Source organism: Chelonia mydas, chromosome 24 (assembly GCF_015237465.2).
Source record: "Chelonia mydas isolate rCheMyd1 chromosome 24, rCheMyd1.pri.v2, whole genome shotgun sequence".
Classification (NCBI taxonomy): Eukaryota; Metazoa; Chordata; order Testudines; family Cheloniidae; genus Chelonia; species Chelonia mydas.
In genome coordinates, this window is record NC_051264.2 from 1,170,816 (window position 1) to 1,184,195 (window position 13,380).

The 13,380-nt window shown below is 67.8% G+C and overlaps 1 protein-coding gene across 1 annotated transcript; it reads right to left on the bottom strand.

The window, feature by feature from the left end:
- Nucleotides 1-1,206: 1,206 nt before the first annotated feature.
- Nucleotides 1,207-12,046, bottom strand: IL6R (interleukin 6 receptor). The gene is made up of 10 exons (XM_037883242.2): nt 11,895-12,046; nt 7,428-7,667; nt 7,036-7,159; nt 6,057-6,238; nt 5,672-5,832; nt 4,638-4,782; nt 4,476-4,519; nt 4,007-4,088; nt 3,504-3,612; nt 1,207-2,493 (listed from the first exon to the last, which is right to left on the bottom strand). The coding sequence occupies exons 1-10, from the start codon at nt 11,965-11,967 to the stop codon at nt 2,286-2,288; spliced, it is 1,368 nt and encodes a 455-aa protein (XP_037739170.1). The 5' UTR covers nt 11,968-12,046; the 3' UTR covers nt 1,207-2,285.
- Between the last annotated feature and the right edge of the window lie 1,334 nt (nt 12,047-13,380).

Below are 13,380 nucleotides of genomic sequence, written 5' to 3' on the forward strand. Positions count from 1 at the left end.
CCTGGGGTAAATCTGGCTTTACTTCTGGTCAGGCCTTGTGCAGCTGGGGCCGGCAGAGTTGCTGTGGAAGAACCCGCTCTGCATTAGCCATTCTGGTCCAACGGCCTTTGTGGAGGCTCTGGTCTGGAACAGCAGCGACAGTCCCACCCAGAGTGGGAATCGTACCAGGCTCGCTTTGCTGGGCAGTTTCCCCCCTGTAGACAAGGCCTGAGAGCAGCATGGGCCCCCGGCCCCCTGTCTGACCAAGTCTGGAAGCTGTGCGAGCTCCTGCTGCTCTTGCGGGGCCAGGTTGGCAGAACGGCTCCGTGAGAACCATGGCGAACCCCTTCCCCCAGGCAGAGAACAGGGAGGGGGCTTCAGAAGCAGCCCTGGGCACGCTCCAGGGGGTGTTCTCCTGCCCTCGGGCTGGTTCCCAGGTTGGTTCCCCCCAGCTTGGGGGCCTGGCTCCTGCACACCAGGGTGGGGGGGTTAACCTTCTCCCTGGGGGCAGAGGGACGCTCGCTCACCTGTCAGGCCCTGCCGCCAGCTGCTCTGGGGGGAAGGGGCTGACTCAAACCCAGAGCAGAGCTGATGGTGGCAGGTACTTTCAGGGTAGGCCATTTACATAGCAGGCAGCAAACCTTCCTCTGCACAGCCCTGGGCGGGGGTGGGGGATGCCCCAGCCATTCACACGGAGAGGGTGCAGACAGCCGTGGGGCTAGCACCCCCAGGGAGCCCCAGGGCTCAGCCCGCAGCCTGGCCCCTGCCCCGTACATCTCCCCTTGAATCCACAGCCCTGGGCCCCGCTCCCCCTTTGAACCCATCCCTTCTCCCATGTGCCCAGGGCTCGAGCCCTGCCATCCCCCCAGCTGCTGCTAAGAGGTGGCCAAGACCTTGCTGCCTTCGCCCCCTAGCCCCAGGAGCGACAGCTGCATCCTCTTAGGCAGGGGCCAGCCCCAACAGGGACCCGTCCCCTTCACCAGCTGCAGCCCCCGTTTTGCTTTCTTAGGGTTGCAAAACAAATTGCAGGCCTAAGAGCCAGGACGCCTGGGTTCTCTGCCTGGCTCTGGCCTGGGCTCGCCAGCCACGGAGGAACACGTTAGTGCTCTGCTTCCACCTACGCCGTCGCGGCCTCTCCGGCGCCAGGTACGGCTAATACCCCATGAGCAAACCCACCCCAGAGCAGCTCCCCCATCCCACCCCCACCCAGCCAGCGGTAGCCCTATGCACGGAGTAAAAAACATTTATTGGACACACGTTTGCCAACACACGGTTCTTCCTGTACAAACACCAGTTTGATGGGGGGGGTGGGGGGAGAGAATCCCATGCCCAGCGCTGCACCGGGGAGGGGCAGAGGCCAGTCACACGCCCAACTGAGCATTTGTTACGGCCCCACTCAAGCTGCTTCAGGAGGCGGGGAGGCCTGGGTTCTGCCAGTGCCCAGCTGGGGGAAGCCCGGGCACGTCCTGCCCCCCCACTCTGAGCCGCTGCCCCCCCGTCCATTCAGACGGTGAGCTCCCTGCAGCAGGGTCTGTCATTCTGTGGCTGCTGCACCTGGCACCTCCAGCCCCGTACAATTGGTGGGGGCGGTGGGATGGAGCCCACTCTAGCTGCCGAGGGCCAGGCGTGGCCCACTACTGCCGGAGCGGGGCAGGCCCTGAGTCCGTCCGCAGTTCGGGTGCCCCTGCCCCCTGAGGCCGTGTCAGCCGCTCCCACCCAGCTGCAGTGCTGGCTCAGACTCTGCTGGCCCTCAGCCCCTGGCGAGCGCCTGGCCACGGGGCAGTGCCCTGCATGCCCAGTGCCTGGAGCTTGCCCGGCTCTACCGGTAAATGCCCCTCTCCCAGCAGTGGGGCTGGGCCAGCCCTTGCCACCTTCCACGTGGAGTGGGCTCATTGGACGCCCTCCACGCTGTGTCACTCGTGGGGGCGCCGGCCCCACCCACACCCAAGGACGTCCAAACCCCGCCACGGGGCATGCTGGGAAACACTGGCTCCGGCTGCTTGGGGGAGACCGTGGGAGAGCTGCTTGGCTGCCAGTTTGAGCCCCGGGCATCGCTGCAAGTGGGCGCGGGTCCATCTCCCGGGGAGGACAGAGCAGGTTTGGCTCCTTCCAGCAGCGTCCCTGGAACCGCCAGGAGCCCAGAGCGGCCCGGAAGCGGCTGACACAGCGGCCCCAGCCCGCCGGGGCAGAGGTAGAGCCATGGTTAAGTTCCGGGCTAGTTATAGCTGAGCCACAAGGTCGGGCCCCTGGCTTGGCGCCTGCTGGGGCAGTCGGTGTGTCGCAGGCCAGCGAGGCGGGTTCCCCGGCTACTGGGGGACGAGGAGGTAATCCATGTTGGTGACCTCGAAGGGGCCCGTGGAGCCCACGCTGTCTGGTGACGCCGGAGGGGAGAGGAGTGGGGCCTCGCTTACCGGGGACGTGGGGCTCGGAGGAGCCAGCAGCACCAAGGGGTGCTGGACCACCACGCTGGCCTTGCCCTGGCCCAGCGAGCCCCTCCTCCATTTCTTCTTGTACCTTGAACACAGAGCAGGTCAGGAAGGGGCCAAGATTGGGGGCTCCTGCCCCACAGACACCCCAATTCCTGCTGGCAGCGGGGTTGGGACTCAGGCCAGCATTGGCAGGGTGCCCATGGCCCCGGGACCACAACACGGCTGCCCCAGGCCCATGGCTCTCCCCGGGGGCAGGCAGAGGGCAAAGCCCCACTGAGTCTCCATCAGTAATGGCCTGTGAGATGGGCATTCAGGGCAGCTCTCCGTGGCGCAAGGGCCAGCAGCAAACACAGTCAGTGGTGACTGGGGTGTCTGTTCCCCCCCACACCTGAAGGCAAGCGCTGGCTGGGGGGCCACAGAGGGCGAGATGCACCCCGCTGCTCCCATGGCAGTGTGCCCGAGCCCCCCACTGCACCGTTTGGGTCCGTCACTTGCAGTGGAAGGGGGAGAGTCGTGCTGGGGGCAGGGCTTGGGCCCCTGTGTAACGGAACAAGCCCGGCTGCCCAGCACACAGGGATCAGCTAAGGCAGCCCGCAGCCCTCAGGAAAGGACCCCGGCGGAGAGCCAAGCAGGAGTCCATGCTGCCGGACTGAAGGGAAACAGAGCGGGGCTGGAGGGGGCTCTCCCAGCCCTGCTGGGGGCTCAGGGGCGTCTCTCGGCTGGAGGGAGACCAGGATCTGACTCCCAGAGAGCTGCCCAGGCCAGCAGTGGGCACCCATATAAGGGGCAGGGGCCCTTTCCTGTTCACCAGAAGGCCCCAGACTGCTCTATGGAGACGGCCTCTCTGGCTCCGCAGGGGTAAGTCCGGCGGGAACTCGGCTGAGCCCAGCAGGCCAGACCCTGTCCTGCCCTGGGAGTCACTCCAGACTCACACCGGAGTAACAGCTCCGACCCAGGCATGCACGGCTTGGCCTGGGGCACGAGCTGAGAGTGACTGTCCCTCCCTCAGTGCTTCCCCAGCAGGCCAGTGGTAGCATCGCCCCACCCAGGGCCTGAGACCCAGCACCCCCCCGCACCACCCCAGCCGCGTCTCACCTGAGCACGATGCCAGCGAGCAGGCCGGTGCCCAGGAACAGGCTCCCTCCGGTGACCAGGAATGTGTACAGGGGCACAGTGGAGCGGTCGCCGACACCAAGAGCCTCCCCTGCAAACCGAGGGGACACGGGCACCGTTACCCAACATGGCAAGGCCCAGCGCCCCCCTCCCCAACCTTGTTCACTTTGCAGGGCTGGGTATTGCTGGGCCACCTCCCAGCGGGGGCTTTGCAAAGGCCAGGGGAGCCCTGGAGAATGACGGGGACCACCTGACCCACTGGCCCAGCCTGGGGCCCAGCCTGGGGCCCACCCATAGGGCTGCCACCTGGCTGGCTTTGTCCCGATCAGCCCGTCCTGAGGCAGCTGTACTGGGCTCTCTGTCTGGGTGCTCAGCTCATGCTGCCAGTTGGGCTCTGGGTCGCCCCACATGTCCCTGGCGTGGCAGCCCTGCCCACCTGGGGAGCCCTGGGCCTGACAGACCAACGCAGGGGGGCATCTCATTACCGTTAGTGCCCTCTGTGTTGCTGCTGTAGGGCCCGGGGGGGCCTGTGAACGTGTCGCTGTAGAAATCATAATCCGAGGGGAACTGGAGGAAAGAGACAGGGGAGGGGGGGTTAGCAACAGGGTCCCCCCGTCCCCGCCCGCGACAAACCCCAACACACGGCATGTCCCCCGTCCCCGCCCGTGACACCCCCCAACACACGGCATGTCCCCCGTCCCGTCCCGTGACACCCCCCAACACACGGCATGTCCCCCGTCCCCGCCCGTGACACCCCCCAACACACGGCATGTCCCCCGTCCCCGCCCGAGACACCCCCCAACACACGGCATGTCCCCCGTCCCGCTCCCCCGTCCCCCAGACCACAGAGCCCTTGGGTGGAGCACACACAGTGCTGAGCCCTGAGACCTGTTCACCCTCCCACCAGGGCCCACGGGCCAGACGGGCAGGCAGCTCCGGCACCACCCGCCTTACCTGCGAGCTGTAGGATCCTGTCTGCCACTCGAGGCTGTTGGGATCTGCAATCCGAGGAGAGGAACAGTGAGAGAGTAGCCCTGGGAATCAGGATGAGGGGGGGGGTCTAGGGACCCAGCTCCTCCCAGGGGACCCCTCCCCTCCCATCTCCCTTAGTCCTACCTGCCCATGGGGTGCCCACGGCCTCCTGGCTCCACTCGCTCCACGAGCCGTGGCCAAACTCCTCCAGCCCCCGCACCTGCACCACGTGCCGTTCGCCGTGCCAGGCATCATGGATCACCAGGGACGTTTCTCTTAACTGGTCGATCTGCAAGCAACCGGCAGAATTAAACCATGAGCACCAGGACTGGCACCGCCCCCCACCTCCTCCCTAGCGGGGACAGCCGGGGTCCCTGTGACCCCAGAACCTCCTGATGCCAACTAGCCGAGGGCACAGGGGGTGCAGAGTTTTACAGAGATCCCCCGAGTCCGTTGCCTAGGATAATTCACCGAAGAGTGGCCGGGGAGGTCTCTGCTGGACGTCACCACCCCCGGGAGACGTGCGCACGGATCCTCTGGGAGGAGCTGGGTCCCTAGACCGGAGGCCTGTAAGGCCTGGGAGTTCAAGCAGGTCACCGGGCGGTGAACGTCTTCCCTTCAGGCAGGCAGGAGACGCGCTGCGTACGCCAGCTAACCGAGATCACAGACCCCCCAGGAGCAGACCCCCAGCCAGCGGGGGTCGGTTTGTGACTAAGGCTCCAAGGACAGTCTGAATCTTTCTGGGCTTGTAGCGGGCTAGCCAGGGAACAGCCAGCGGGCTTGCTGCAGGAATGGAAGAGCCCAGCCACGCCCGGCAGCAGTACGCTGGGAGGCTCGGGGGCAGCGTTCGCTCCTGGCCCCGTACTAACGTCCCATTAGTAAAGCTCCGGCTCAGTCTAGGACGTGCGTTATGATGCTAGCGAGGTGCCTCCGAACCCTGGGTACCCCGGGAAGCATCACAGACCCCCCTTCCTTTCCAGCCCCAGGGAGCTGGGTAGCACCCTCCCTGTCCACAGGGAAACGCAATGCACCAGGGCCTTCTCCCCACGCTGTAACTCTGGGGGCAGGGGCCCAGGCATGGGAGTTGGGGAGGCAGGGGAGCCCATCCTGCCCAGCAGCTGCAGGGTGGGGCGTGCGTGGAGCTGGCCTGTCAGGCGCGGGGCGAGCGGGGGGCTCACCTCCGTGTAGCTCTGGGAGCGCTCAGCCCGGTACCGGACCTGGAAGTGCAGCCGGTAGAACCTGGAGTCCCAGGAGGGCGGGTACATCCAGTTCACACGCAGTTTCTGGGGCGCTCTCTGCACCGGGTCCACCAGCACGTTCACCGGAGGGTCCGGCTTCACTGTCAGGGAGAGGGGGTTGCCATGGCAGGTGGGTCTGGTGCAGCACGTTTGCCCCACCAGGACTCAGCCAGCGCCAGCACCCAGCAGCCCCATGGGGAGAGACCCGGCCGGAAACCGGGCAGGACGGCAGGCAGAGCTCCGGGGAGGGGCAGTGGGGTAGGCATGGGGAGAAGGGGGGCAGCAGGAGGGGCAGTGGGGGTGAGGGGCAGCAAGCCATACGTACAGACGCGGTTGGCCGAGATGACCTGGCCCTTGCTGGCCACGCTGCCCCCCCCGTTGCTGACAGACACGGACACCAGCAGGAAGGTGTCGTCCTCGCTGGGCGGCACCGTGACCCTGCACGTGAATTTGTCCACCTTGGGGAAGTAGCGGCAGCGCTGCTCCGTGGCGTTCTCCCCGGTGAACCTGCCGGGGGCGGGGGGCACGGCTCAGCACACAGCCAGCAGGCCCTGCCCCCCCCCCCAGCTCCCCAGGGTCCCGAGATCAGCTCCAAGTCACAGCAGGGTCTGCCCCGGGCTGCAACATCCCCAGCTGAGCCGGGCAACGGCAGCCTCACGCCCCGCTCGGGCATCGCCCCTGGCCAAGCGCTTTCTGCACACGGCGCCGCACTGCAGCCACTCTGGGGTGGAGTGGAGCAGCCGCAGGGCCGCGCTTTGGAACAGGAAGAGGAGAAGGACCTTCTCTGGAACTGAAAGTAGGGAGGGTGTAAGCATGGGGGGATGATGCCTGCAAGGAGGTGCACAGCTCTTTCCTGAGCAGGCACGGTCAGGCCCTTGGCGTGGGGTCTGATCTGAAGGCCAGCAGCACCCCCTGCCCCCCACCAGCGCTGCTCAGGGCTCGGCCCACGGGAGAGAGCCCCCAGGGGATCCCCACATCCAACCCTGCCATGGCATCCCCCAGTCCAGCACCGTCCCGACTCCCAGCCCTGCGGGATGGCAGCACCCAGTGAGGGGGGAGGGCGATTTGGTGCCAGGAAAGCAGGCCCCAGCTCTGCTCCCAGAGAGCCGGCAGCTGGGGAGCGGGGAGGGACCCTGCCAGGCATCGGCAGGACGGCCATGCTGGCTACGTCTACGCCAAATCCTGCCCTGGCCTGGCTCTCATCCCCAGCTGGCTCCACGGCTAACAGCTACCCAGGGCTGGGTGCCCCTCGCAGGGCCTCAGGGTGCTCCCCGACCACGGCCCAGCTCCCCCAGGCCTCTCACCACTTCTTCACCCACAGCACGGCCCTGGTCCGGGGTGACGGCCTCCTCCGTGGCTGCCACTCGCACAGGACGTCCCTGACATGGCTCTTCCGGTAGCAGGAGAAACCAGGCGGCTCCGGGGGCTCTGGAGTCAGAAGAGCAGCGGTGAGGGGAGCCCCTGGACTGTGAGCAGGGGCTACCGGCTGCAGAGCTGGGCAGGGGGCAGAAGGGGGGCCAGCCACGCCAGCCAGGCACTCGCCCAGTGCCGCCTTTGGACCCTGCAGGAGGAGTCTGGCAGCCCGGACGCTGCTGCAGCATTCTGCAGGCATGGGGCCCCCGCAGTCCAGGCGCCCGTGGATCTGGACATCCCCCCGGCCGCTGGCGCAGGCACCCCCGCCCCGAGCCAGACTCACCTTCCACCAGCAGCCGCAGCGAGCGCACCAGGCAGCCGCCCACATAGCAGCTGTATCTGCCCGAGTCACTGTCCTGCACCAGGCGCAGCAGCAGGCTGGCCCCCAGCACCGCGCGCTCCGAACTCACAGCCTGGTTCTCCAGCTTCCAGCTGACGGTGCCGTTTGGCTCCGGCTGCCACTGCAGGCAAGGCAGGGTGACATTTGCTCCCACCGCGCTCAGCACCGTGTCAGGTGGGAGGGCTGCAGGAGGGGAAGTGTCATGAGTGCAGAGGGAAGGGAGTGCAGACTAGGGGTTAGACCGGGGGGACCAGGACTTCTGGTTCCATGCCCCGCTGAGCCACTGACTCATTGTATGACCCTAGGCAAATAACTTTGTTGTGCCTCAGTTTCCCCTTCTGTTCCATGGGGATTGCCACCTTCCCTGGGTGCCACAAGCTGACCAGGCGATGCTGTGACAGGAGAGGAGTCTCGCTGGCTGCTGTGTGCCATGGCGGTGCTGACCCTCCGTCTCACCGCCAGGCTGGAGGCCAGAGCCTCGGCCACTCGGCAGCCCCTTCCCGGCTCCTAGGAAACCACTCGGGAGGAGACAGCCAGCCCGGGTCAATATTTGCTGGAGAGGACAAGCCTGAACGAGCATCTGCCTGGCTGAGCTGTCAATGCCTCACCCACCTCCTTCCAAGGCACTGGGGCTGGGCCCCACCACCGTCAGATCCCCCCTTCCCAGCCCATGCCAGCTGCAGCTTCAGAGACGTCTGGCCAGCCATGCCCCAGCCTGGGCCCTACCCGGGGTGCGTTAACGGGGCCGTGGGCTCCTCCTTTCCCTGGGCAAGCTGGGTGCCCAGCAGCAAGGAGGTGCCTGAGAGTGCCCGGAGCCGGTTGTGGGAGGAGTGTCCAGGGCCGCTGGAGTGTGGGGAGCAGACTCAAGGGATCCCTGCTCCTCCAGCTCCCAGAGCCTAAAGCCAGGGTACACGGCAATCACAGGGGACCCAGGGCCCTGCCAGCAGGGCCGCCACGCAGCAGCAGGGCCCTGGAGGGCTGCTGGCCTCAAAGGGTTAATCCTCAAGCCACCCCCGGGACAGGGTCACCACCGCCCGGCCGGGGGGATGGGGCCGGAGCTGGGTTTGGCTCAGCCGGATTGTGGCTGGGCCAGGTGGTTTGTAAAGGTCCGAGGCTGACAGCTCCCCCCGTCCCCCCAGCCAGGACAGGAGCTGGGATTTCTGCAAACCCACAAGCGTCAATAACAAAAGCAAACACTCAGGTTTCCCAGCGCCCAGCGCCCGCACGGCCCTGCCAGGAACAGCCAGTCCTACCCCAACCCACTTACGCAACGGTCTGGCTCAGCACAGGGACCTCTCAGCTGCCTGCTAATCCCGGGGGGCACGTCACAGGCGCTGCAGGGACCAGCCCCCCATGCATGGGGCTGAGAGCCAGGAGAGCTGGAGTCGAATCTGGGCCAAGCCTTGGGGGGCAACCCCTGCCCCCCAGTAAAGTGGGGGTAATAGGGCACCTCAGGGAGATGCTGAGGGAGGGGGCCACCTCTCCGCTGAAGGGACCAGGCACTGGGCTGGGACCCAGGAGAGGTGGGTTCAGTTCCCGGTTCTGCCACAGGCTCCCTTGGGGCAGCTCCGGCACCTCCCCAGCCCTCAGCTCCCCGACGGTCCGGCCGGGGGAACCGCCCTACCTCCCTCAGCTCCTTAGGCGAAGCTTCTGGGGCAGGAGCCATCTGCTTCCGCGGCTCTGGGCAGTGCCTGGCTCAAGGACCCCTCGGGGGGGGTCCTCTATGCCAGGCCCCCAAACGCCCCCGGAACAGACAGGCTCGTGCCCAGGGGCTGTGGGGCAGAGTTCCTGGCGACTGGAGGCCACGACTGGGCAATTCCAGCCCTGCGCTTCTCCCCCCACCCGGGACTCCTGGGCTGGGGCCCCACCCTGCCGGGTGGGTTAACCCTTCCATCAGCAAGGGGCGCCCCGGGTATAAATAACCAGCGACAGTGCAAGGGCTGCTGGCTCAGGGGAGACGCACGTGGCAGCAGGCTGCTCAGAACCCAGCCAAACCCAGCGCCGGGGGCCCGGGCAGCTCCGCACCGCCTGGCCTGCACCCGAGGGACCCACTCCCTACTTGCCCTGCAACAGCAACTCAGCCCTTGGCTATTGGCACACAGGAGGCCTGGGCACTTCCCCATTGTGCTGGGAAGTTTCAGTTCCTCCCCAGGGAGAGCAGTGGGGGGCTGGGAGGCAGGACGCCTGGGTTCGTTACTTGGCTCTCCCCAGAGGCAGCAGCTCATTGCTCTTTGTGTGGCATGACTCCACCGCTGCCCCGGCCTGGTCCCTGGGTGGCCACGGCCAGACACAGAGCAGGGAAGCTCGGAGGCTCCAGGCAGGAGGACCCCAGACCCCAGCCACAGATGTGGGGCAGTTGGGAGCCCTGCTCATGAGCCTGGCGCAGCCCAGCAGACGGGGGCCATGGGGTGACGCTGGGTCATGCAGGCCGAAAGTGGGGAGGCAGACGGGCGCCAGGCCAGGCCTGACCCAAAGTTACCCTCCTACAAGTGCAGAGTTCTCTGCGCCCCCCGGGCCCCCGTCTGGCCCCCGGGGGAGGGGTCTGTGCGGCTTTGGGGAAGGCAGGATGAGAGCAGCAGCAGCCTCTGCCCACATCCCCCTGCCCAGGCCGCAGTGGGCTCCACTCAGGTTCCTGTGGTGCCTGCAGGTCACAAGGGCCCAGGTCCCCCCTTTGCAGCGGGGGGTCCCCCCTCCTGCCCAATCCTAGGCCGGGGGCAGGGTGCTCCCTCTGCCCCCGCCCCCTGGCAGCTGCAAGAGACTGGGACAGGGGCTCAGAGCACATGGGTCGCTCACAGACTGCCATGCCCTCTGGGGACCAACCCTTCCCCCAGAGCGCCCCTGGCACCAGGCAAAGGAGGGGGGCCAGCCCCCAGGCAGCCCCAGCTGGGAGCCCTGGAGTTAAGGGCCTCTGACCCCCCCGCATTCCCCCCAGCTCCAGTTCAGCTTAGCCCAGGGACCTCCGGCCAGGAAGGGGAGCAGGAGCCCGTGGCCGGCCCCATGGGGAGCCCCCGGTGGGGCCCCGCCATTCAGGGGACAGAGGAGGAGGTTGTGGGGGGGTTCCAGCAGGAGCACGCCAGGGGGGAGGGGCAGCGCTCACCCCCGAGTCACAGCGGGGGGAGCGAAGAACCAGGAGCAAATAAATCTCAGCCCCTCTCAGCTCAGACTGAAAACAAGGCGCTGCCATTTCCCAACCCCGGGGAGCGCGGAGAGAACCCAGGAGTCCTGGCTCCCAGCCCCCACCCCCCCTCTAACTCACCAGACCCCACTCCCCTCCCAGAGCTGGGTTAGAACCCAGGAGTCCTGTCCCCGCCCTCCGGGAGCCGGGACCCGAACCCAGGAGTCCTGGACACCCCCCCCCCCCAGGAACAGAACCCAGGAGTCCTGGACACCCCCCCCTCCGGGAGCAGAACCCAGGAGTCCTGCCCCCCCACCCCCGCCTCTGGGAGCCGAGAGCAGAACCCAGGAGTCCTGGACTCCCGGGAGCATAACCAAGGAGTCCTAACCCCCCTCCCCAAGCCGGGAACAGAACCCAGGAGTCCAGATCCCCCCCTCCGGGAGCAGAACCCAGGAGTCCTGCCCCCCCCACCCCCGCCTCTGGGAGCCGAGAGCAGAACCCAGGAGTCCTGCCCCCGCCCTCCGGGAGCCGGGAGCAGAGCCCAGGAGTCCTGACCCTCCTCCCCCCCTCCGGAAGCCGGGAGCAGAACCCAGGAGTCCAGATCCCCCCCTCCGGGAGCCGGGAGCAGAACCCAGGAGTCCTGGACCCCCGGGAGCAGAACCCAGGAGTCCTGCCCCCCCACCCCCCCCCTCCGGGAGCCGCGAGCAGAGCCCAGGAGTCCTGGACACCCCCCCCCCTCCGGGAGCCGAACCCAGGAGTCCTGCCCCCCCACCCCCGCCTCTGGGAGCCGAGAGCAGAACCCAGGAGTCCTGGACCCCCGGGAGCAGAACCCAGGAGTCCTGCCCCCGCCCTCCGGGAGCCGCGAGCAGAGCCCAGGAGTCCTGACCCCCCTCCCCCCCTCCGGAAGCCGGGAACAGAACCCAGGAGTCCTGGACCCCCGGGAGCAGAACCCAGGAGTCCTGCCCCCGCCCTCCGGGAGCCGGGAGCAGAGCCCAGGAGTCCTGACCCCCCTCCGGAAGCCGGGAACAGAACCTAGGAGTCCAGATCCCCCCCTCCGGGAGCCGGGAACAGAACCCAGGAGTCCTGGCTCCCAGCCCCCCCATCTTTGCAATGTCCCCAGGGCGAAAGAGACCCCCCCGCCCGCGGCTGCCCGGAGCCCCGATCTCCCCGCGGGGTCCCGGCCGGCCGGGGCTGCTCACCTGGCTCCAGGGGACCCCGCGGAGGAGAGGGCGCAGCCCGACGCCCCCCCGCCAGGCGCCCCGCGGCGAGCCGCCCCCCCCGGCCCCCGCACCCACCTGGCCGCGGGCAGGGCCCCCCCGCGGCGGCGGCGAGCAGGCCGAGCAGCCCGGCGGCCCCGAGCGCCCACATGCTCCTGCGCCCCGGGGGCTGCCGGCGTCCGCCCCCCCGCGAGCATCCCGCAGCTCGGGCGCCGCCAGCCTGTGCGCACGGGCGCCGCCCCCGCCCGGGGCTTCCCCCGGCACGTGGCGGGCGGGGGGCGCGTCGGGCGGCGGAAGGACAATTGAGGAACTGGGGGGGCTGCGATTGTGAAAGGGGCGATTGAGCAACGGGGGGGCGGAGCGCGTGGGAGGGTGGGGGGCACCTGCAGAGACGCCCCCCCCCCGCGCGCGACTCCCGCCCCCAGGTGCAGGCTGACGTGGTGTCAAGGGGAGGGGGCTGGGAGCCGGGACTCCTGGGTTCTACCTGGGGCTCTGGGACCCGGTGGGGTGCGGTGGTTAGAGGGGGCAGGGCTGGGAGCCGGGACTCCTGGGTTCTACCTGGGGCTCTGGGACCCGGTGGGGTGCGGTGGTTAGAGGGGGCAGGGCTGGGAGCCGGGACTCCTGGGTTCTACGGGCCTCTGGGGGGCAGGGAGTGGGGTAACAGGCAGCCCCCTCTCCTAGGGCCTGCTCTGAAGAGTTTGGCTGGGATGCCCCCAGACAGGGGGAGCTTTGTGGGTGTGATGGGGGATCCCGCTGGCAGCCAGCCTTGGGCAGGTCTCTGCCCCCCAGCACTGGTTAGTCGGCCTGGGGGGGACGCGTGAGCAGCCCTTGGCACGGGGCTAGTGGGCACTGGGGAGACCCAGCTTATGCCCCCGCTGCGGGTATGGTCAGGGCTGGGAGGGGGCGGCTGTTTGTGTACCAGCCTCGTTAATCAGTGACCCGCCAAGGGACATAATGCAGGCAGAGGCCTGGCCTGCCCCCAGGTCAAGGTGAGCCCCCTCCCGCCCCAGCTGGGCCTGTTAACCCCCTCCTGACTGGGGCTGTGTCCCTGCCCCGCTCACACGGGGGTAAAACTCCTGATTTCCAGGGGCGGGCAGGAGAGCGGGTGGGGGCCCCGCTCCAGCAGCTTGGTGCCAGGAAGCAAGCACATGCTGGGGACCGGGGTGTTACAGGACAGAGTCAGAGAGTTTAGGGCCAGAAGAGACCCCCACAGCTCCACACTAAACCCAGCCACCAGCAGGGACCGGGTATCCCAGGAGCCCAGACTAGCACGTGCCAGGGAGCGGGAGGCCCCCAGGCCCCACAGTGGCACAGAAATGAAGTGAGACACCCCGATAATCCTGCCAGTGACCCGGGTGGCAATTCCTCCCCACCCCCACCCCCACCCCCACCCCTCAGTGGGACCCTGAGCGTGTGAGCAAGAACCAGCCACTGCTTCATGCCACCTCAGGGCCCCGCCGCTGCTTCCGAGGGAGGAAATAAAAAACCCTCCCAGAATACCGGGGGGGGGGGGGGGGAATCCCTGGAGCTCATGGGCCAACTCCTCAGCTGGTGTAAAGCGGCC